Genomic DNA, 23,115 nt, shown 5'->3' on the forward strand with positions numbered 1-23,115 from the left:
GAGCTGGAGAGTCCGCCGCGACTGTGAGCACAAGGTCCTGATACATGTGTGAACCCACAACCTAACAGACAGAGACAGAGAAACACAGACCTATGGACGCGCAGACATAAAACACACATACTCCACCTAAAGTTCCTCCTACACTCCCTGTTAGACCTCTTACTGACTCGCTTACGTTCACACCCGCAAGTTTAGACTCGCCAACAGTGGAAACAGCTCATCAACATCCACCTTATCGAACCTTTAGGATCTTTAAAGTCTACCTGTATAGGCACATTTAGGAACTCGGCTGAACATCACAGCTGAAGGACAGCGCAGCGCTCGCCCAGTACTACACTGGAGCATCAGCCAAGACCGCACAGGTTTAAAGCTCCGACATGGGGGGCTTGAACCCACAAACTTCTGACTCGAGACGAGACGAGAGTGCTACTGACCGAGCCTAAACAACCTAAACAACCTTGATATCCACACTAATTGTGTATACCAACAGTCGGATATTAATTTTGTATTGTATGTGTCCACATCTCTCTCTTCCTCTCTCTCTCTCTGCCTGTCCATGTGTCTTTCTCTCTCTCTCTCTCTCTCTCTCTCCAATCCTGAACTGATCTGAGATCCCAAATTCCACCCTGTCTCAGCCACTTTTGGGTGAAGGTTTAAGATGACACAGAATCGTGGGAAAAACTCTTTTAAATTCAGTCTCAGTACCTGAAGCCGCTTTTTCAGGCAAATTTTTAAAAATTTTAACAAGTGGGTTTTGTGACGAAGGGCGGATTTGAGAATGTTCCACAATTTGCAGGCAATTTCCACAAATTTTAAGACAACACACATTCCCCCCATGACTTGGCTGTTGCCAACCTATTATGCCTAATACTCTCTGGAATTAGGATTTTCATCAATATAAAACCTTTACTAAATTACCTCATACAGTATACGCAATTTTATTTTGCTCAGCCGGGTGTCTGACATGTGGAAACCCGTCTGACACATGTGGAAACCCATCACCGTTGCTTAAGAGTATCCAAACCAAACCGAGGTTGAATTCCCTGCATCCCACCTACACACGGAAATCCCAGAGATAGATTATTGGAATGGAAAGCGCTCTCTCACTCTCTCCCTGGAGGGACACATCCTGTTTACCTAATTCTGGAGAGTATTAGGCACAGGTTGGCAAGAGCCAAGGCTTGGGGGACCCCAGAGTGTGTGTTGGGGTAACTGCTGGAATCTAACCACCTAAAGCCACACAGCTTGGCCATTGATATCGCTGTCTGACAAGCTTTCCTGTTTCTTGTCCAGCGAGGACCACCAGACCCATTATATATTGTACAGTATATGTTGCCTCATTATACAAAAGACAATATCAGAAAGAGTACAGTGTAGATTGCTAGAATGTTCCCAGAATAAGTGGATAGAGCAATCAAGAAGGATTGGACGGGTCAAAGATTTTTGTCTCTGTACTTGAGATGATTTTTGTCTCTGTATTTGTGGAGTCCTGTAGCTCAGTGGTTAGAGCACTCGCTTTGCAAACGAGAGACCTGAGTTCAATTCCAGGAAGAGGGCGAAACCTTGGGCAAGTTTCCTTACTCCACCCAGAGCCTAATAATAATCCCTCCAAAACAAAACAATAATAAATTGGTCATTTTCAATCCACGACTGTTTGTGGGACACTGTTGTACACAATTGGCTGCCGCGTTTCACCCACAAATATACAGTCAATTCACTTTACAGTCTATCCTGTGAAGCGCTTTGAGACGTCTAGAAGACGTGAAAAGCACTATATCAAATGCAATGATTATTATTATTATTTATTATTTATCCTGTGGCACTATTGGAAAAGAGTAAGGAGTTTCTCTCTCCCAGTGTCCTGGCCAACAATCCGACAGATGAAATTGATCATACGCTTCATCGCTAATTGCCTACGGATAAACACACAGTCATTATCCTGTGAAACGCTTTGAGGCATCCTCCTGACATGAAAGGCACTGTATGAAATGTAAGACTTCTGTATAGGCACATATGGCATCTCGGCTTAATATTCTAAACTGACAGGTCAGGTTTCAACCTTCCCTTCATCCCTCCTTGTTCCACCTCTGCTGACTTCTCTCTCCTCTCTCACTACAGAAGGCTATATTTTTGTAATTTGTGGGCAAATGTAGTTGTTTCGATGATAAATGTTTGCTAATATTCTTTATTTATTTAGTATTCGTGCACGGTGCTATCACCATTGTGATGTGGGGAATGATGAGTGTGGGAACAGATCACTGGACCTGAGATCAGGAGAGCAAAGTGCTGGGAGCCAGTGAACAACACAGGTCGCAATAATTTACAAGCTGATTTCTATAACAGCTTAACCCAGATAGAGACGCACAACGCAACGCAACACAACACACAGCCAGTCTGAGCATACAGCATCTGCCCTACAATCACAGCTCACTCACACAGGGTCTCACAGCTTCACAACAGCTCACTCTTACACTGCGTCTCTCGCGGTGAGGGTCTCACAGCTCCAAAATAATGATGGGAGTCACTGAATGGAGGTGGTTGGTGGTGGGTGGGTGGGGGGGGGATTAAGCAAGTACATTCACAGAATGCGCTTAATAGGGGCTTAAAGCCAGGGAAAGGAGAGGTGAGGGATTTTGGGAGCAAATTCCTGCACACCAATGATTTATTACAGGGTATAACAGTGGTGGGTGGGAAGGGGCTGATTTTTTTTTGGGGGGGAAGGCTAATGTGATGGTTTGGGGTGGCTGGGGCTGGTATAAAAGTGGTGGTTCGTGGAGGGCGAGGTGGGGCTGGTATAACAGGGCTGGTGTAAATGCACTGATACTAGTGAAAAGTCCCATTTCATCTGCTCCCTTATAATAATAATAATAATCCTTGCATTTGATATAGCGCTTTTCACGTCGGGAGGACGTCCCTTCTAAACACCACCATCCCCCCCCCCCCCCCCCCACTCATCCTCCCGGCGCAGCGATGCTCTGTTTCTTAATTGAGTCCTAGTGTGCAAGCCTCAACCACCTTCCTGGTGTACACCTGCCACGTCTTCAGTCCCAAATTCTCCTCTGTGTAAAGGAACGGTTCCTGGTATCTGGGCTGACCCTGTGGCCTCTTGTTTTGCCGTCTTGCCACGTCTGAGTGCATTATCTGTCTCATTCGCATTAACATCTTACACATCTCGACACGCTCCCCCTCTCAGACTTCACCTCATGACTGAAGAGGGGCTTAAAGCCAGAGAGAGGAGCCCTGACTTAGTTAATCCTTTAAAGTTCATCCCTTTAACACTGGCGGTGCGTCTCAAGTGACCGGAGCGGGTACCAGACCAGAACTGGACCAATGTTTATCTGTATTTTGATTGGCTGCTGTTGGGGGGGGGCGAGGTTGTGTGGAGGATGACTGGTTGGTGGCATTGCTTGGCGTTGATTGGTTGGTGGCATTGCTTGGCGTTGATTGGTTGGTGGCATTGCTTGGCGTTGATTGGCTGTTGTCAGTGTGGTTGGGGGTTGGGTTTGAGTGTATTGATTGGTCGCTGGTTTGTGACTGTGTGTTGATTGGTGTGTTGGGGTAGAGCAGGTCAGTGATTGGTTGGCTTTCCATCACACAGAGGACACAGTTCAAGATCCTGGTCCTCATCTCCAAAGCCCTTCATTGATCCCCCACTATCTCTGCGACCCCCTAACCCCCTGCCAATGTTCCCTCTCCCTCCACTCCATGGGCACCAGCCTGCTTCACGTCCCCTGCCTCACCCGGCCCACCATTGGTTGGCAGGCCTTCAGGCTCTCTACCCCCACCCTCTGAAACTTCATCCCAGAATCCCTCCGTCTCTCCCCCTGCCTTGCCTCCTTCAAGACCTTCTCAAGACCCTCCTCTTCGATCATGCCTTCGATCACCCTCCCACCCCTACCCTCCCCACCCTCCACCACTCCTGATCCCAACCACCAGTTCGGGTAAGGATCCCTGACTGTCCAGCGCCTTGGGACGTCCTCCTGACCTGAAAATCGCTGTGTAAATACAATTTGTTGTTGTTGTAGGTGGGGGTTGATTGGTTGGCAGTTGTGGCTTGGGAGTATATGCTTGGCGGATTCGAAATAACTTGTGATGGATTGGGTTTGTGGTCGGTTAACTTGTGAATAAAAATAATCCTTGCATTTGATACATTGCCTTATCACGTCTTCGAGACGTCTCAAAGCGCTTCCCAGAATATACTGTAAAGCGATTTGACTGTATCTTTTGTGGGCGAATGTTGTGTCGTTCGATCATCCACATATATTCTGCGAAGCGCTTTGAGACGTCTCAAAGATGTGATAAGCCGCTATATCCTTATAATAAAACTACGATGTCATTACACTTTACTGCAAGACTGTGTGAAAAGCTTTGAGACATTTGGATGTGATAATGTGACGCGTCAAATGTGAGGATTCTTATAATAATCTTATTCTGTTTGCAGAGTACGAATAAGATTCATTATATTAAGTACAACAACAATTAACAAATTACACATCCCCATTGACATAGGTGAATGACTCAAAACTTTTAAGGAGTTAAATGGGAAAAGATAAAGAAGACCCTTTGGCCCATTTGATCTCATTCCCTCCAGAATATCTCACCCAACCATCCCCCCCACATCACAACATCAAGGTGTTTTTTAAATGAGTCCTGGTGTCCTGATCTCAACCGCCATTCCTGGTAATCTACCCTTTGGTAAAGAAAAACGTAGAATTGTACAGCACGGAAGGAGGTCATTCGGCCCATCACGCTCTTTGAAAGAGCTATCCAAATGAATCCCACTCCCCTGCTCTCTCCCCATAGCCCTGCAAATTTGTCCTCCCCGAATATCTATCCACTTCTCTGTTGAAAGTTGTTCTCGACTCTGCTTCCATCACCCTTTTCTCCTCATCTCCCTTCTGTTTGTTTGAGAACTTTGTGGTGTCTGTCCTGAAATTGCCCTTTGCAATTCTAAACCTATGTTCTCTTGTTCTGTCTCAGTGCATCTCAATGTATTGTTCTGAGTTTCATTTTTCAATCATATTTCTTGAAAAATTCTATCTAAGATTCTCGCTGAGATAATGATAGTAATTAAAAGAAAAGAATAAAAACAGTTACTCAATCCACGACTGTTTGTTGGACACTGCTGCTACGATTGGCTGCTGTGTTTCACCCACAAATATATAGTTAATTCACTTTACGGTATATTCTGTGAAGCGCTTTGAGACGTCTCGAAGACGTGTTAAGGCCCTATAAATGCAAGGATTATTGCATGATCACAGAGGGAAGAGAGGGAGAGGGAGAGAGAGAGAGAGCGAGAGAGGGAATTGGGGAGAGCTCTACAGAACAGTGAAGTGGTTGGAGGCTTGGACACTGGTGGTGGGGATGGAGGAGGCGGTGGGTCAACAACAACAATTTGGACTTAAAGAGCAGCCCTCAGGCACATAGAGTCTCAGAGAGCTTGACAGTGGTGGAGCACGATGCCAAGCTGGGGGGAAGGGGTGGGGAGGGGGAGGTGTGACCATAGGCACAGTCGAAGAGTAAGGTCTTCAGGCATGACCTGAAGATGGGGAAGGGAGGGATGGAGGGAAAGTGTTCCGTAGTTTGAGGGAGTAGTAGCTGAAAGCGCGGCCACCGAGGGACATGCAGGAGGCCGGAGCCGGTTGAGTGGAGGAGCGGATAGTAGATTGAGGGGTAAGCTGGTCAGGGAGGTGTCAGGGCATGAAGGGATTTGAAGACGAGTGTGAGGAGAGAAGACGTGGGGGGGGCGAGGAGTGGCGTGTAGAGAAATCTCCCCCACTCAGGACTCACCTGGGACAAGACTGGCCCAAGATTGCCCCAAAGTGTATGTTTGTACATTGAGTTCTATGGAGGTTAAAGAGTAAAGGTTTGCCTCATTCTCTTGCCAGTGAGCTCCACAATAGATGGCAGAATGTGGAGAATAATGTGACTGATAACGACACGGATTTCGGAGGTCGGAAGGCTGGCAGGGATGTGCATCGCAGGTACCTTCACAAACGGCTGAAGAGCGATATTCACTGCAGCTTTGTTTTAACTATCATAATCCTTACATTATCCTCCCTGTGGCTGGAGGTAAGCGGGTTTATCAATATTTTAAGAGAAAGAGAGTGGTAAAGGGGAATGTGGACCCATTTAAAGACAGGTGTAGGTGAGACTATAATGAACAATAAGGAAATGGCAGGCTTGTTGAATGAACACTTTGCTTCCGTTTTCACATTAGAGGAAGAGATCAGAATAATAGCGGTACAAGGGAATCCAAAAATAAGCCAAAGTGAATTTAATATATATAAATACATGGTAATGGAGAAGATAATGGGACTAAAGATAGACTAATCTCCAGGACCTGATGGATTCCACCTCTGGGTATTAAAAGAAGTAGGGGAAGAAATTGCAGATGTGTTAGTTATAATTTTCCAAAGCTCTCTATAATTCAGGAATTGTGCCCTTGGATTGGAGAATTGCAAATGTCACTCCACTATTTATGAAGGGAGGGAGAGACAAGCCAGGTAACTACACACCTGTCACCTTAACTTCAGATGTGGGGAAGTTACTGAAATTTCTCATCAGGGACAGAGTGGCTGAGCATGTGGACAAGTATGAGCTAATCAAAGAGAGTCAGCGTGGATTAGCGAAAGGTAGGTCATGTCTGACGAATATAATTGAATTTTTTGTGGAGGTCATGAACATGGTGGATAAGAGAGTGTCTATGGATGTTGTCTATATGGACTTCCAGAGGCATTCGATAAGGTTCCACACCAGAGGTTATTAGCAAAAATAAAAGCGCATGGAATTGGTTTGACATGGCTCGGCAATTGGCAGGAAAGAGTGTAGGGTTAGGGGGAATGCTCTCTGATTGGTGAGACGTGACAAGTGGTGTTCCCCAGGGGTCTGTACTGGGGCCTCAGCTTTTCACCACATATATACACATACACACACACACACACATATATATATATATATAAATGACTTGGATGAAGGAATAAAGAGTTTGATATCTGAATTTGCAGATGACCCAAAGTTAGAAAGCACAGTAACTTGGACAGATTAAGTGAGTGGGCAAAACTGTGGCAGATGGAATTCAATGTGGGGAAGTGTGAGATCATCCACTCTATATCCAAAAATAGCAAAACAGAATATTTTCTAAATGTTGAGAAACTGAGAACTGTGGAGGAGCAACGGGATTTGGGTGTCCACGTACACAAATCACTAAAAACAAGCTCACGGGTACAAAAAGTTATCAAGAAGGCTAATGGGATGTTGGTCTTTATCTCAAGGGGCCAGGAATATAAAGGAAGGAAATGATGCTTCAGCTGTATAGAGCTTTGGTCAAACCCCACCTGGAGACTGTGTTCAGTTTTGGGCACTTACCACCTCGCCAAGACATCTCAAAGTGCTTCACAGGATTTTACTGTAAAGTGCAGTGACTGTGTTGTCTTGTTGGCGACCTTGGACCTTGCACAGTGATGACCCACAAACAGCTGTTAAGTGAGCGAGCGATTTTATGTGGGGGATTGTTGGCAGAACATCAGGAGAGATCCCTTTGCTTTTGGAATAGTGCCATGAGATCTTTGACATCCACCTGAACAGGGCACAGACGGGGCCTCGGGTTACCATCTCCTCTGCAGGACCACACCTCCAACAATACGGCACTCTCCCCCAGAACAGCCTTGGGAACATCAGTCTTGACTGTGAGTTCAAAGTCCCTGGCATGGGGCTTGAACCCACAACCTTCTGACTCGGAGGCGAGAGTGTGGCTGACAATGTCAGTCCTCCTGCAGTGATGAGAGTCAATCCCATTTTTTTTCTTGCCCAGTCGGGGTGTCTGACACATGGGGAAACCCATCACCGTTGCTTAAGAGTCTCCGAACCAAGCTGAGAATTCCCTGCCTCCCTACACATGGAAATCCAAGAGATAGGTTGTTGGAATGGAATGCGCTCTCTCACTCTTTCCCTGGAGGGAGGCATCCTTGTAGAGCCTCTGTGTGGCACAAAGCCATGGCTGCTTTAAGGCAGAGACAAGGCCCAGTCTATAGATAGTACCCTGTTGCTGGCCCCTAACCATTGGTGAATGCCAGACAATAATCCCTCTGCTGCTCACCCACACAGTGGGACTGAGGCCCGGGAATACACTGCTTTGTGTCAACGTCTAAAATCTCATGGCTCTCACCTCCTCCACCTACCCGACCTCCCCCTAAAACTCTCTGAACCCGTACGCAACCGAGGCGTCAGGTTCGACCTCCAATTATCCTTCCTCCCCCACATCCGGTCCCTCACCAGCACCGCCTTCTTCCACCTCCGACATATCGCTCGTCTCCACCAATATCTCTCTCCGAAAGCCGCTGAAGCCCTGGTCCATGTCTTTGTCACCTCTCGGCTGGACTACTCTAACGCCCTCCTCGCCGGCTTCCCATCCACTACCATCCATAAAATCCAGATAATGCAAAACTCTGCCGCCCGCATTCTCACCCGCACCAAACTCCCCAATCACCCCAGTCCTGGCCAGACTGCACTGGCTGTCTTTTCCAGAGAGGATCGATTTTAAGACCCTCACCCTTGTCTTCAAATCCCTCCACTCCTGCACCCCCCGACCTCTCTGACCTCCTCTCTCTTCAAAACAGTGGCTGTTGCCTTCGTTCATCCTCGTCCCCCAAGTCCTCCGCTCCACCCTCGGCAGCTGTGCCTTCAGCCACTAAGCCCCGAGGCTCTGGAACTCCCTTCCTCACTCCCTTTGCCTCGTCCCTTCTCTTCTTATCTTCAGGTCTCTGCTGAATACCTTTCTTTCCGACCGGGCCTTTGGTCGCCTTCCTCCCCTTTCCCGCTGGCTCGGCCCGGGGGTCCGTTACTGTGAAGCGCTCTGAGACGCTGTCCAGCGTGGAGGGAACTATATAAATCCAAGTTGTTGTTGTCGTTGACCCACACGGAAACCCAGCGCCGTGCTTAAGAGTCTTCAAACCTAAGCTACAGTACTATGAGTTCCACACATGTATCCGACATACATGTGAACACTTCCTTGTGCCTGGAATGGAATCCGCACACGCGCTCTCTCCCCCCAGAGGCTTTGATAATTAGCATCATTTTATAATAATAATAATCCTCGCATTTGATATAACACCTTATCACATTCTTGAGGCAACTCAAAGCTCTTCACAGGATATGCTGTATATGTTGTGGGAGAAACGAGGCAGACAATTTACGCACAGCAGTTACCCACAAACAGCCATGGAGCAAGTGACAATTTTATTAGCGGATTGCTGGCCAGGACACCGGGGTAGGGTGGGGTGGGGGTGGGGGGAGAGAGAAACTCCTTCTCTTTTTGAGTAGTACCATGGGATCTTTCACGAACACCTGAACACGCAGGTGGGAGCTTGGTTTAAAGGCTCAACTGAAGGACAACACCTCCGACAAGGCAACACATCCCCAGCGCTGCATTATTGGGGGGTCAGCGTAGACTGTGTCATTCCAAGTACGGATGGAGGGCTTGAACCCATAACCTTCTGACTCGGAGGCGAGGCTGTTACCACTGAGCCAGGCTGACAAATAACCAGCTAAAACCATGACATTGAACGCCCTGCCTGGCAAGCTTCCCAGCCAGGCTCACCATATCCGTCAGAGCTTTGCTAACAGGGACAACAGGAGCCGAGTGGGAAAACTCCCTCCCCCCCTCTCCCCTTCCCCCCCCCATCCCCTCTGCCAGTGATCGACTGGTCTGTCCCTCCCAAGTCCAGCTGGGGGGGGGGGGGGGGGGCTGGGCTGGTTTGTCCTCAGCAGCCATGGAAGAGAAGAGCAAAGCCAAGTATCAAGTGGTGTGTGGCTATAGTTAGAGTGTGATTCAGTTTGACACATTAACACGTGCACTTCAGTCCGTGTTTACTCCTCCCTCGTCCCCTCCGCTCCACCATCGGTGGCCGGGCTTCCAGCCTCTACACCCCAGAGCTTTGCACCTCTCTCTCTCCCTCAATGCCTGTGCCTCTGCCTTGCCCCTCTGTGCCCTCTTTTAGTTCACAACTGACCTTCCTCTTCGACTGCGCTTCTGGTCACCTCCCGCCTGGCTTGATGTCAGGCTCCGCCAACCATTAAACGCCCCGATGGTGAAAGGCGCTGTGTAGGTGCAAGTTGTTGTTGTCACTATGAACGTTCAAAGACCGAAATTCCTTCCAACCTCAGGCTGTGAGACGTTTCCTCTAAAAATCCTAAATTATTAATCCTTACATTTGGTCTGGTACCTTTCAAGGGCGGGGGAAATGTTTCAAAGAACTTCATACGATTTGTAAAGTGGAGTGACTGCTTGTTACAACAATAATAACAATAATAATCCTTGCATTTGATATAGCGCTTTTCACGTCGGGAGGACGTCCCAAAGCGCTTCACAGAATATACTGTAAAGTGAATTGACTGTGTATTTTGTGGGCGAACGCGGCAGCCAATTGCGCACAGCAGCGTCCCACAAACAGTCATGGATTGAGTGACCAAATTATTATTAATTTTAATTTTTTGGGGGAGAGATTAATACCCCCAGAAAGCAATCTGCCAATCGACTAACAATCGGGTTCCTACTCACTGCTGGTAAACAGAGGCGAGTGGAGTAAGGAAACTTGCCTAAGGTTTCTCCCTGCCTGGGAATCGAACCCAGGTCCTCTCACTTGTGAGGCGAGTGCTCTCGCCATTACGCCATGGGATATAGGTGTGTAGTTGATGTGTTGGAGGCTGGAGTCCAACCTGGGATATGGGTGAATCTCTACACCCCAGAGCTTTGCACCTCTCTCCCTCAAAGTCGGAGTCCGTTGTCCTTTGGGATCAGGGAGAGTGTTTGTAGATGAAGAATCTAAAAGATGTGGGAGAATGGGATTAGAGTAGTGAGCCTCTCAACTGGGGGAGCGAGCACCAGCGCGGGTCCTGATGGGAAAAGAACAGGGCAATTGGGATTTGAATAACAATTTATGTTTGACCCAACGCCTTTCACACTGGGAGGCTTTCAGCCACTCTCTCCCTCAATCCCTCCGCCTCGCCCCCTTCCTCCTTCCAGATCACGCCCGAAGACCTTCCTCTTCCACCGTCCTTACAGTCAACTCCCTCCCTCCCTCCCTCCTCGCCGGCTCCAGCCAGTGTTAAGCGCTCTGAGACTCTACCCAGTATAAAGGACGCTGTGTGAACTGGGCAAGTCGTATTTCCGTTGGGAAATATTTTTCTGGGGATACGGTGTGTAGTTTGGGGCACGACATGTCAAGCCACCGCCAGGATAGTGGACGGCAAAGTGGATGGACCTTTGCGCCAGCAAATTCTTCTGTTGTTGTTGTTCTTGGTGTTGTTGTTGTTGTTGTTGACGTGGTGACTCTCTCACTCTCTGACTCTGGAATCTGCTCTCTTCGTTTGCTGGAGGTACTTTGAGCTGACCGAGGGGTCGTATGATTACAACTCGTCCACCTGCCGTGAACTCCGCAATGACATCACCGAGGTCAAAGTGCTCTCCATGTAAGTGAAAGACGCTGTACAAATGCCATTTTGTTGTTGTTGTTGTTGTTGTTGTTGTTGTTGTTGTTGTAAGGCCGGCCTGGCTGGCACAGGGCACAGGGCATTCTCTGCCCTTTCTAGCCCGTTTCTAGTGTTAATTAGCCCAACTCCACAAGTCAACACAAGCGTTCATAAATAATTGTAATAATAATTATCTTGGCTTTTGATACAGCGCCTCTTCACGTCGTTGAAACGTCGTAAAGAGCTTCACGGAACACACTGTGAAGCGTAGTGACTGTGTATATTTGTGGGCAGAGCGCGGCAGCCAATTGCGCACAGCAGCGTCCTACAAAACAGTCGTGGATTGAAGTCACCAAATATTTTTTAAGAAACATTTGGAGGAGGGATTATTACCCCAAATAAAATAGACGGATACTCTCTCATGTTTTCTCGTTCTCTCTCTCACATGTTGCCCCCTCTTTCTCACATTCTCACTCTCTGTTTCTCTCTCTGTCTGTCTGTCTGTCTGTCTGTCTCTCTCACTCAATCTCTATCTCTCATGTGCCCCTCTATCCCACTTTCTGACATTTCTCCCCCTCTCTCACGAACTCTCTCTCTTTCTCTCACACTCTCTCTCTCCCTCTTTCACACTCTCTCTTTCATCCTCTCCTTCCCTCTCTCTCACACACTCCCTCTTTCTCTCCCTCGTTCACTTTCCCTCTCTCTCAGGGTGAAGCAGTCGGAGCTGTTTGAACGATGGCGAACACTGCAGCTGTGCAAGTGGGAACTCAACAAAACCGAAGCCAATACCTTCAGGTCAGCAGAGAGAGAGAGAGAGAGAGAGAGCGCACAGGGGAGTGTATGTAAGAGTGTGTATGTGTGTGTGTGTGTGTCTGAGAGTATGTGTGTGTGTATGAGTGTGTGTGTGTGTGTGAGTGGCGGTGTATGAGAGTGTGTGTGAGAATATGAATGTATGTGTGTGAGAGTGTATTGAGTGTGTGAGAGAGTGTGTGTGTGAGGGGTGTGTGTGTGAGAGGGGTGAGAGGGTGTGTGTGTATGAGTGTGTGTGTGACAGGGTGTGTGTGAGAGTGTGAGTGTGTGTGTATGTGTGTGTGAGAGTGTGTGAGAGGGTGTATGTATGTGTATGTGTGTGAGAGTGTGTGTGGGTACGGGTGTGTGAGAGTATGTGTGGATATATGTGTGTGTGTGAAAGTGTGTGTGTGTAAAAGTGTATGAGTGTGTGTGAGAGTGTATGAGTGTGTGTGTGAGAGTGTATGAGTGTGTGTGTGAGAGTGTATGAGAGTGTGTGTGTGGGGGTTTATATAAGTAAACCTTTGAAGGTGGCCGGACAAGTAGATAAAGCTCTCCCTCTTACGCTGTCACTCACTCCCCCTCTCCCGATTTCTCTTTTTCGCAGCTGTAACCCTCTCTCTCTCTCTCTCTCTCACTCCCTCTCTCCAAGTCTCTTCTCTCGCAGCTGTAACACACACACTCACTCTCTCTCTCTCTCACTCACTCACACGTTCCCTCTCTCGCTGCTGTAACACACTCTCTCACTCACTCACTCACTCACTCACTCATTCTCTCTCTCTCTCACTCACTCACACATTCTCTCTCTCTCTCACGGACTCACTCACACGTTCCCTCTCTCGCTGCTGTAACACACTCTCTCACTCACTCACTCACTCACTCACTCATTCTCTCTCTCTCTCACTCACTCACACATTCTCTCTCTCACGGACTCACTCACACGTTCCCTCTCTCGCTGCTGTAACTCTCTCTCACTCACTCACATATTCTCTCTCTCTCTCCCGGACTCACTCACACGTTCCCTCTCTCGCTGCTGTAACACACACTCTCTCTCACTCACTCACACATTCTCTCTCTCGCGCACTCACTCACACGTTCCGTCTCTCGCTGCTGTAACAAACGCTCCCTCTCTCTCTCTCTCTTTCTGTCCCGCTCCCCCTCTCCAGGTCTCTCCTCACTCGCTGCTGTAATGCTCCCGCCTTCCTGTTCACCACACAGAAGAACACTCCTCAGGGGATGAAACTCAAATACGAGGTGGACAGCAGTGGTTTCCTGCCCATCGACACCGAGATCTTCAAACTCTTCCCCAAGGTCCGTGTGACGTGTTCACCCATCCGCGTGTGCACACGCGTGCAGACCCTCGCAGACACGTGATATAATGTGAGACCATGACACTGACATTGACTGTTGCAGAAATTGACTGCTGTTATCGCCTATAACCTACACAGTCACTACACGTGACAGCGACGCCCAAGTCCTGACATTTACAACGCCGCACCAGACACGTGTCAGCCTGGCTCAGTGGTGCCGCTCTCGCCTCCGAGTCAGAAGGTTGCGGGTTCAAGCCCCACATCGGGACTTGGAATCGCACCATCGAAGCTGACTGTCCAACCCCCCCCCCCCAAACCACACAGTCACTCCACTTTACAGTAACTCCTGTGAAGCGCCCGCAGACGTGATAAGGCACGGTTTCAAAAGCAAAGATTATTATTATTATTATTATTATATAAAGACGTTGCTTGTTGTAACGATGGTTTCTGTTGGCGTCTCTTCCCCCCCCCCCAGGAAATGCCCTATTCCCGCTCCCAGTTCAAGAAATGTGCCGTGGTCGGGAACGGAGGGATCCTGAAGAAAAGCGAGTGTGGGAAGGAGATCAACTCGGCCGATTTTGTCTTCAGGTGACCATTCAACAACAACGATTACACCCGTATAGCGCCTTTCACTCGGGAGCACGTCACAAGGACAAGGCGCTGGACCGTCAGGAATCCGCACCCAGATCGGTAGCTGCGGAGGGTGAGGGGTGGTGGGGGGATAGAGGGTGACTGAAGGTTCGGTCGAAGAGGAGGGGTCGTGACGGAGGCAAGGGAGGGGCTGAGGTGAAGAGACTGTGGGATGAAGGTCCAGAGATTGGGGGCAGAGAGGCTGAAGGTCTGATGGTGGGGCGGGAGGGGGATGTGGAGCAGGCTGGAGCCCGCTGAGCGGAGGGAGCGGACATGTGGGTAATTGGCTCCCTAACTAATGGGGCTTTGGCTTACAGGGTAACAGGATCTAAGTGGGAAGAGGACCCAGCCCCCAGATTGTCCCCGTTTATCTGATGGGGGGTGGAATCACTGTCTGGCAACTTACGAAACCACACATTTTTCACCCTTTAATTTTTCCCATCGCCATTGAGCTGAGTGAATGATGAGATCATCTAAACAGGAGCTACACCACTCAATCAATTGAGTTTAGATCCCAACACGTCAGGCTGTGCAGTGCTCTGGTCAGACCACACCTACAGTACTTATGTGGAGTCCTGTAGCGTATAGTAATAATAATAATAAAATACTTGCAGTTGATACAGCGCTTTATCACATCCTTGAGACGTCTCAAAGCGCTTCACAGAATATACTGCAAAGTCAACTGACTGTGTGTTTTGTGAGTGTAGGGGTAAGAGCCCTCGGCTCTCAAGCGAGAGGATATGGGTTCGATTCCTGGGCAGCGCAAAACCTTAGGCAAGTTTCCTTACTCTGCACACCTGTGTTTCCCCAGCAGCAAGTAGGAACCCGGTTGTTAGTCAATTGATAGATCGCTTTCCGGGGATAAAACATAATTTGGTGACTGAATCCAAGACTGCTGTCCGCGTTTCACCCACAAAGCATACAGTCAATTTGCTTTACAGGACTATATCAAATGCACAGATTATTATTACTGCAAACAGTTCTGGTCACCCCGACATGAAGGCCACAGAGACTGTGTAGAGGAGAGCAATGAGGCTGATCCCCAGTGTTGGAGGAATGAGCTGTGAGCAACGGTTAGACAAGCTCAGGCTCCAGTCTTGGGAGAAGGCGACTCAGAGGAGACCTTATAGAGATGTTAACATATTAAATGGGATTGGTAAATAAACCCAGATCAATACTGGCGGATGCACTGAGAGGATAGTACAAGAGGCCGCAGGTTTAGAGTTGATTTCAGGACAGACACCAGGAAGTGTTTCTTTACCCAGAGGGTCATTAACAACTGGATCAGGTGGCCAGGAAGGGTGGCTGAGGCCGGGACATTGGGACTCATTTAAAAACCAGCTTGATGGATGCTGTGATGGAGGGAGTGGGGGAGGGGGTTGTGGAGGGCTGACATTGGATGGTCCAAAGGGTCTTCTTCAACCAGAACAATCTGTGACTTCATGAAAGCAGTGCTCAGATCATAGATCCAGTGACTGACTGGTTGGTACAGACAGACCCCCCCCAGACCTCCCCCCAGTGAATTACTGGAATCTAATCCAGAGTTTGTGGGGAGTGGGGCCATACACAGAATAACACTACAGGCTGGAATCTAACCTTTGCTGGTGTCTCCTGCTTCAGGTGTAACTTGCCCCCCATCTCTACGAAATATACAGATGACGTCGGTGTGAAGACGGATATCGTGACGATTAACCCAAGTATCATAAGCGAGAGGTGAGTTGATGTCACTGTGTCTCTAACCCTGACCTGGGAGTGTGGACGGACGCACAGTGTAGAGAGAGCTTTACTGTGTTTCTAACCCTGACCTGGGAGTGTGGACGCACAGTGTAGAGAGAGCTTTACTGTGTCTCTAACCCTGACCTGGGAGTGTGGACGCACAGTGTAGAGAGAGCTTTACTGTGTCTCTAACCCTGACCTGGGAGTGTGGACGCACAGTGTAGAGGAGCGTTACTGTGTCTCTAACCCTGACCTGGGAGTGTGGACGCACAGTGTAGAGGAGCGTTACTGTGTCTCTAACCCTGACCTGGGAGTGTGGACGCACAGTGTAGAGGGAGCGTTACTGTGTCTCTAACCCTGACCTGGGAGTGTGGACGCACAGTGTAGAGGGAGCGTTACTGTGTCTCTAACCCTGACCTGGGAGTGTGGACGCACAGTGTAGAGGGAGCGTTACTGTGTCTCTAACCCTGACCTGGGAGTGTGGACGCACAGTGTAGAGAGAGCTTTACTGTGTCTCTAACCCTGACCTGGGAGTGTGGACGGACGCACAGTGTAAAGGAGCGTTACTGTGTCTCTAACCCTGACCTGGGAGTGTGGACACACAGTGTAGAGGGAGCGTTACTGTGTCTCTAACCCTGACCTGGGAGTGTGGACACACAGTGTAGAGGGAGCGTTACTGTGTCTCTAACCCTGACCTGGGAGTGTGGACGCACAGTGTAGAGGGAGCGTTACTGTGTCTCTAACCCTGACCTGGGAGTGTGGACACACAGTGTAGTGACTGTGCGTTACTGTGTCTCTAACCCTGACCTGGGAGTGTGGACACACAGTGTAGAGACGGTGCGTTACTGTGTCTCTAACCCTGACCTGGGAGTGTGGACGCACAGTGTAGAGGGAGCGTTACTGTGTCTCTAACCCTGACCTGGGAGTGTGGACCCACAGTGTAGAGGGAGCGTTACTGTGTCTCTAACCCTGACCTGGGAGTGTGGACGGACGCACAGTGTGGAGGGAGCTTTACTGTGTCTCTAATCCATTCTGACACCTGAAAAGAAAGCTCTAACTGCAGGAAGCTGCCACCAGGGGCGCTGGTTCACTGTAAACAGGAACCTGGCAGCACAGAGAGTGACAGAGAGAGAGTGACGGAGGGAGAGAGAGTGACGGAGGGAGTGACGGAGACGGAGGAAGTGACGGAGACAAAGAGGGAGATAGAGAAAGTGAGAAGGAGAGAGAAATACAGAGGGTGATAGAGAGAGAGAGGGAATTGATAGAGAGAGAGAGACTGAAAGAGTGATAGAGAGTGAGAGAGAGACGGAGTAATACAGAAGTAGAGCGAGACAGTGATAGAGAGAGAGAACAAAACAGAGAGAGTGATACAGAGAGAAAGTGAGAGATTTAAAGAGAGAGAGACAAAGAGGGAGAAACACAGGGTGACTGTTGGTTGGCAGGATCTGGGAGGTGGGGTTTTGGGGGTGAGCTCGGTCGATGATGTCCTCTCTCTTCCCCACCCCCTCGCTCTCTCTCTCTCTCTCGCCGGAAGGTTCCAGAAGCTTGACAAGTGGCGGCGGCCGTTCGTGGAGCTGCTGCAGGTGTACGAGAACACCTCGGTGGTGATGCCGGCTTTCTACAACACCCGCAACACCGACGTGTCGCTGAGGGTCCGGTACGCTCTGGACGACTTCTCCGCCCCTCAGGACCTCTTCTACTTCCACCCCCGGTACCTGGAGAACGTGGCCCGTTTCTGGGGCCGGCAGGGGGTGAGGGCCAAGCGCCCCAGCAGCGGGCTGATGCTGGTCACGGCCGCCATGGAGCTGTGCCAGGAGGTCCACCTGTACGGGTTCTGGGGCTTCCCCATGGACCCCTCGGGCATCCACATCACCCACCATTACTATGACAACGTCAAACCCAGGCCCGGCTTCCACTCCATGCCTAACGAGATCTTCACCTTCCTCCACATGCACAGCCGGGGGGTCCTGCAGGTCCACACCACCCCCTGTAGGTGACGGGGAGGAGGGGGAGAGGGGGTGGAGGGCAGCGGAGGGGGTAGGGGTCTTTCTTTATCGATCTCCTGCCGCCCTTCATTGGAGGTTTCTGCCCTCTGGCTTTTTTTTTTGTATCTTCACGGACTTGAGTTGACCGTGGTCTTCAGTGTGTGGATGGCTGAGGACAGTCGGCTGACATTTTTATCTCCCTGCCCACCCACCCCATTGCTGTACTCCTTCCCCCCCCCCCACTCTCTCCCTTCACCGCCCTCTCTCCCTCAACCCCCTCTCCCTCCCCCATCCCCTTCTCCCTCCCCCTCTCTCTTCCTCCCTCCCTCCCCCATCCCCCCTCTCCCTCCCCTCCTCCACTCTCCTCTCCCCCTCTCTTCCTCCCTCTCCCATCCTCTCTCCTTCCCATTCCCCCTCTTATTCTCTCCAACCCCTCCCTCTCTCGCGCTCTCCCTCCCCTTCTCTTTCCCCCTCCCCCCTATCACTCTCTCCCTCCCCCCTGCCCCGCTCGCCTCACGACTGGAGACCTGAACGATTCCATCGGCTCAGACATTTCACTCTCCTGAGGAAGCTCCAGACGAGGGGAATGTCTCAGACTTCCACCCCATCTCTCCTTAGCATCTCACCCCTCCTGCAGATAGCTGGGATTCTTCCCGCTCGGCGCCTGTTTCCTAAAGCCCTGGGTGTTGGGTGGTCCTCACTGGACAAGCAGCGGGGAACCTCCTAATTGATTCTGGCTCATCAGCAGGACTTGGAAGGACAGTCCAGTCTGGATAAGCAGTGGGAAGGCTTGCCAGACAATGTGCTCAATGGCAAGCTATGCAGTTTTTAGCTGGTTAGACTCGAGCAGTCACCCCAACGCACACTCTGGGGTCCCCAAGCCTTGGGTCTCGCCAACCTGCACCTAATAATCTCCGGAGTTAATAATAATAATTGGATGTGTCACTCCAGGGAGAGAATGCGCAATCCATTTCAGACACGTGGAGATTTCATACGTGGGTCTCTCAGTCTGAATTGGACACCGGGGGGTGTCAGAAATTGACTGACCTCAAAAAGAATCCCAACCTCTCAGTCTCTCCTCCCAGCTGTACCCATTCCTCTCCCGTACCCTCCCCACGAACATATATGCTGGTCATGTCGAGTGGAGTCCCGTAGTGTAGTGGTTAGAGCACTCGTCTATCAAATGCAAGGATTATTATTATTCCGCTTCCAATCCCCTCTCGCCTCAAATCCATCGCTTGCCATTTTTTTGGTATATTTTTCTACCTTTTCCACGAACCTTCTCTGCGCTATTTATCACCTCACCTCCTGCACCAGATCATTGACCTGCACTAAGCTCCTGATAACTTGACCCTGGCTTAATTTGTCACCGTGCTGTCAATATCCTGGCCCCGTTTATTCATGTATTTATACATCTGCCTAATTCACCGCTCCTGATAACTAGTCACTGAGCCCTTTAAACTCGGAGCGATGTGTTATCAGGAGTTGTAATTGTCTGTGTTGTACTCCACACAAGTCTCTCTTCCATTCCCCTCTCTTCCCTTCTCCCTCGTGTCCACGTTGAGTTTCCTCTTATGAGAGAACCAGAGAGATCCCGACAGTGTTCCCGAGCCGGGCCGGGAACCGGAGAAACATCCCTTTAATTCCCGCTCTCTCTATCGCGTGTCCTTCACCCATTCCTCTGTCCACTTTCATCGATTCCGTGCCTTAATTTTGTCCACGCGTCTCTTATCAAACGCCTTCCTCAAAACCCCAACCACCATCTAGCTGCAATGTCTGTGGTCATCGCGCTGCGAGAGGCTACCCCGTGTGAAGGACGCTGTCGTTGTTGTATCTCCCGCCCCCACCTTCCTCCCATCCCCCAGCCATACTCTAGGTTACTTACCTCTCCACTTGCCCTCCACGGTCTCGCTCCTCCCTACCGCTGTGACCTCCTAAAACCCTACCAACCTCGCCGCTCCCTCTTCTCCATGTGCTCTGGCCTGCTCCATGTCCCCAATCTCGCCCGCCCCACCATCGGCGGTCGGGCCTTCAGCTTCTCTGCCCCCACCCTCTGGAACTCCATCCCACAATCCCTCCGCCTCGCTCCCACACTTGCCTACTTCAACGTCCATCTCAAGACCATCCTCTTTGACCGCACCCTCGGTCACTCTCCTTTCCCTGTCTACAGTCCAGGCCTCTGGAACACTGCGGGTTCCACATCTACGTACTTCTGTAGAGTAAAAGAAGCCGTAGCGTAGTGGTTACCGTACTCGCCTCGTAAGCGAGAGGACACGGGTTTGATTCCCGGGCAGGGTGAAACTTTAGGCAAGTTTCCGCACTCCATACTCCTGGTAATAATCCCTCAAGAAAAGTAAAAAATAAATATATCAATTTTAAAAAATAATAATATGGTCACTCAATCCACGAGTGTTTATGGGACGCTGCTGTGTCCAATTGGCTGCCGCGTTTCACCCACAAATATACAGTCAATTCACTTTACAGTATGTTCTGTGATGCGCTTTGAGACGTCTCGAAGAAGTGATGAGACGCTATATCAAATGCAAGAATTATTATTATTAAAGGGCGGTGAGTTTTCCACGGACTCTTACAAACATGCAATGAAACAGCTTCAGAGTTAAGGCAACGTTTCAGAATTTGCCAAACTCAGAACGTCCTAAAATGCTGCGAAACCGGAGCGAGGGTAGACGAGGGCGGGAGGGGTGGGGCGGGTGGTGTTAGGAGCTTGGAAAAGCTCATGTTTCTCCTTTCTGAGGACACAAGTCATTTCGAGCTGTTTGTCGAATGTATCGAAGAAAAGGGAGTCATGTTAAGAGGGTCTAAGATTTCAGTCTGCGCCCCGCAAGGCTGACAGCTAGGGTCTGAGTCACTGTAATATCTCACAGGTTGTTTGTCAGCCGTCCTGGTGTTAAATTACTGCCTCGCTTTGTGTTGCACTGTGTGTGACCGTCCCCAGTAGCGCCTCACCCCAGGGTCTGACCCGCAGGGGTGCAATGCTTCGGTTAATACCGTTGAGTGAAAGTCACGTGGACGTTGAAGGCCTTGGTGAGGGTGCAAAGGAGATGTAATAATCCTTGCACTTGATATAGACGTCTCAAAAGCGCTTCACAGGAAACGCTGTAATGTGAATTGACTGTATTTTTTTGTGGGCGAAGCGCGAAACGCAGCCAATTGTGCACAGCTGTGTCCCACAAACAGTCGTGGATTGAGTGAACCCAATTTTTTTTNGAAAGGATTATTAACGCTGGAAAAGCGACCCAACAATCAATGTACCGATAGATAAACAATACAATGCAAAATTGCATTTACTCAGCGCCTTTCACGTCGGGAGGACGTCCCAAGGAGCTGGACAGTCAGGGATTTGGACCCGAGCTGGGGGAGGGCGGTTGGGATAAGGGAGGCTGGAGTGCAGGAAGGTGACCGTAGGCGCGGTCGAAGAGGAGAGTCTTGAGACTCGCCTTGAAGGAGGCAAGGGAGGGAGAGAGGTGAAGGGACTGTGGGATGGAGTTCCAGAGGGTGGGGGCAGAGAGGCTGAAGGCTCAATCGCTGATGGTGGGACATGGAGCAGACTGGTGACTGCTGAGCAGAGGAAGCTGACAGGTTGATAAGGGGGGTCAAACAGGTCAAACAGAGGTGTGTGGAGTAAGGAAACTGGCTTAAGGTTTCGCCCCGCTCGGGAATCTAATCGGGGTCCTCTCGCTAGTGAGGCGAGTGCTCCAACCACTATATTACTGGAGTCTTGACTCCATGAGGGACTTCAGTTATGTGGCGAGATGAGAGAAGCTGGGTTTTTCTCCTTAGAGCAAAGAAGGTTAAGGAGAGAGTTAATAGAGGTGTTCAAAATGATAAGGGGTTTTGATAGAGTTGACAGGGAGAAACTGGCGGGCGGGTCAGTAACCGGGGGACATAGATTCAAGATAATTAGCAAATGAATCAAAGGGGAGATGAAGAGAATGTTTTTCCGCAGCGAGTTGTTCCAATCTGGAACGCGCTGCCTGAAAGCAGATGAAAGCAGATTCGATAATAGCTTTCAAAAGGGAAGAGGTGGTGGAGTGGGTCTAGTTGGCAGCTCTTTCAAAGGTCAAATGGCCTCCTTCTGTGCGTTAAGATTCTATGAACACTATTAGGAAAACAGAAGGGACTTTCTCTCTCCTGGTATTCTGGCCAACAATCCCCTCACCTTGTAATTAAGTGTTTGTAAATTGCGCGGGTTGAGGTTAGAGGGAATGTGATGCTGAATTTGCCAACAAACACATTGTATTACTGTAAAGCACTTTAAGATGTTTTGATATTATGAGAGCCGCGTGAAATAAGAATGATTGTTATTATTAATATCTGGATCATGGTAAATGGACTGTGTGCCGGAGGCCACAATTATCATCTGAAGATCTTAAATCCAGTCTTGAATGTTTTTCCGCAGTTGATAAAAAACGTGACTTGTCAAACTGGCTCAGTGGTAGCGCTCTCTCTCCCGCCTCTGAATCAGAAGGTTTCAAGCCCCGCATCTGGATTTGGAATCACATAGTCTAAGCTGACGCTTCAATGCAATGCGGGGGTGGGGTGGAGGGGGTTATTGTGGGAGGTGCCGTCCTTTGGGGTAAGACTTTAAACCGAGGTCCCGTCTGTCTGTTTGGGTGGGTGTTGAAATCTCAGGCCGCTATTTGAAAAGAAAAGGGAATTTCTCTCTCTCTCCCAGTGTCTTGGCCAACAATCCCCCAGATAAAATCATTCACTCACTCCATGGCTATTTGTGAGACATCGCTGTGCATAAATTGCCTGCTGCGTTCGCCTACAATATACACAGTCGCTGCACTTTACAGTAAATCCTGTGAAACGTCCTCCAGATGTGAAAGGCGCTGGATCAAATGCACCGATTATTATTATTTGAACCAGTTTCTGAATTTTTCCACAGTTGCGTGGCAGCTTGTGTTTATGGACAATAAGAGGTTTGACTTCCACCCATACCCTGATCCGAGCAAAACCTTGGGCAACTTTCCTTACTCCTCACGCCCGTTTATCTAGCAGTACAATCACAACTTATAGGGGCGCCCTCCACACAGGATAGCGTCTCGGAGCGCTTGCAATAAGTAGGAACCTGATTGTTAGTTGATGGGAGGTTCACTTTCTGGGGGTAATAATCCCTCAAAAAAAGAAATGTGGTCACTCAATCCACAACTGTTTGTGAGACACTGCTGTGCGCAATTGGCTGCCGCGTT

The 23,115-nt window shown here is 49.5% G+C and overlaps 1 protein-coding gene across 1 annotated transcript; it reads left to right on the plus strand.

The window, feature by feature from the left end:
• Positions 1 to 11,373: 11,373 nt before the first annotated feature.
• On the plus strand, positions 11,374 to 17,911 carry st8sia5 (ST8 alpha-N-acetyl-neuraminide alpha-2,8-sialyltransferase 5; the record flags this gene model as incomplete). The annotated part of the gene is given in 4 exon segments (NM_001292991.1): positions 11,374 to 11,469; positions 12,178 to 12,256; positions 14,038 to 14,154; positions 17,450 to 17,911. Coding segments are annotated over 4 exon segments (754 nt in total), but the record flags the coding sequence as incomplete, so codon positions are not given.
• Between the last annotated feature and the right edge of the window lie 5,204 nt (positions 17,912 to 23,115).

The sequence above is a fragment of the Callorhinchus milii genome, unplaced genomic scaffold (genome assembly GCF_018977255.1).
Source record: "Callorhinchus milii isolate IMCB2004 unplaced genomic scaffold, IMCB_Cmil_1.0 Scaffold1, whole genome shotgun sequence".
In the NCBI taxonomy this organism is placed as follows: Eukaryota; Metazoa; Chordata; class Chondrichthyes; order Chimaeriformes; family Callorhinchidae; genus Callorhinchus; species Callorhinchus milii.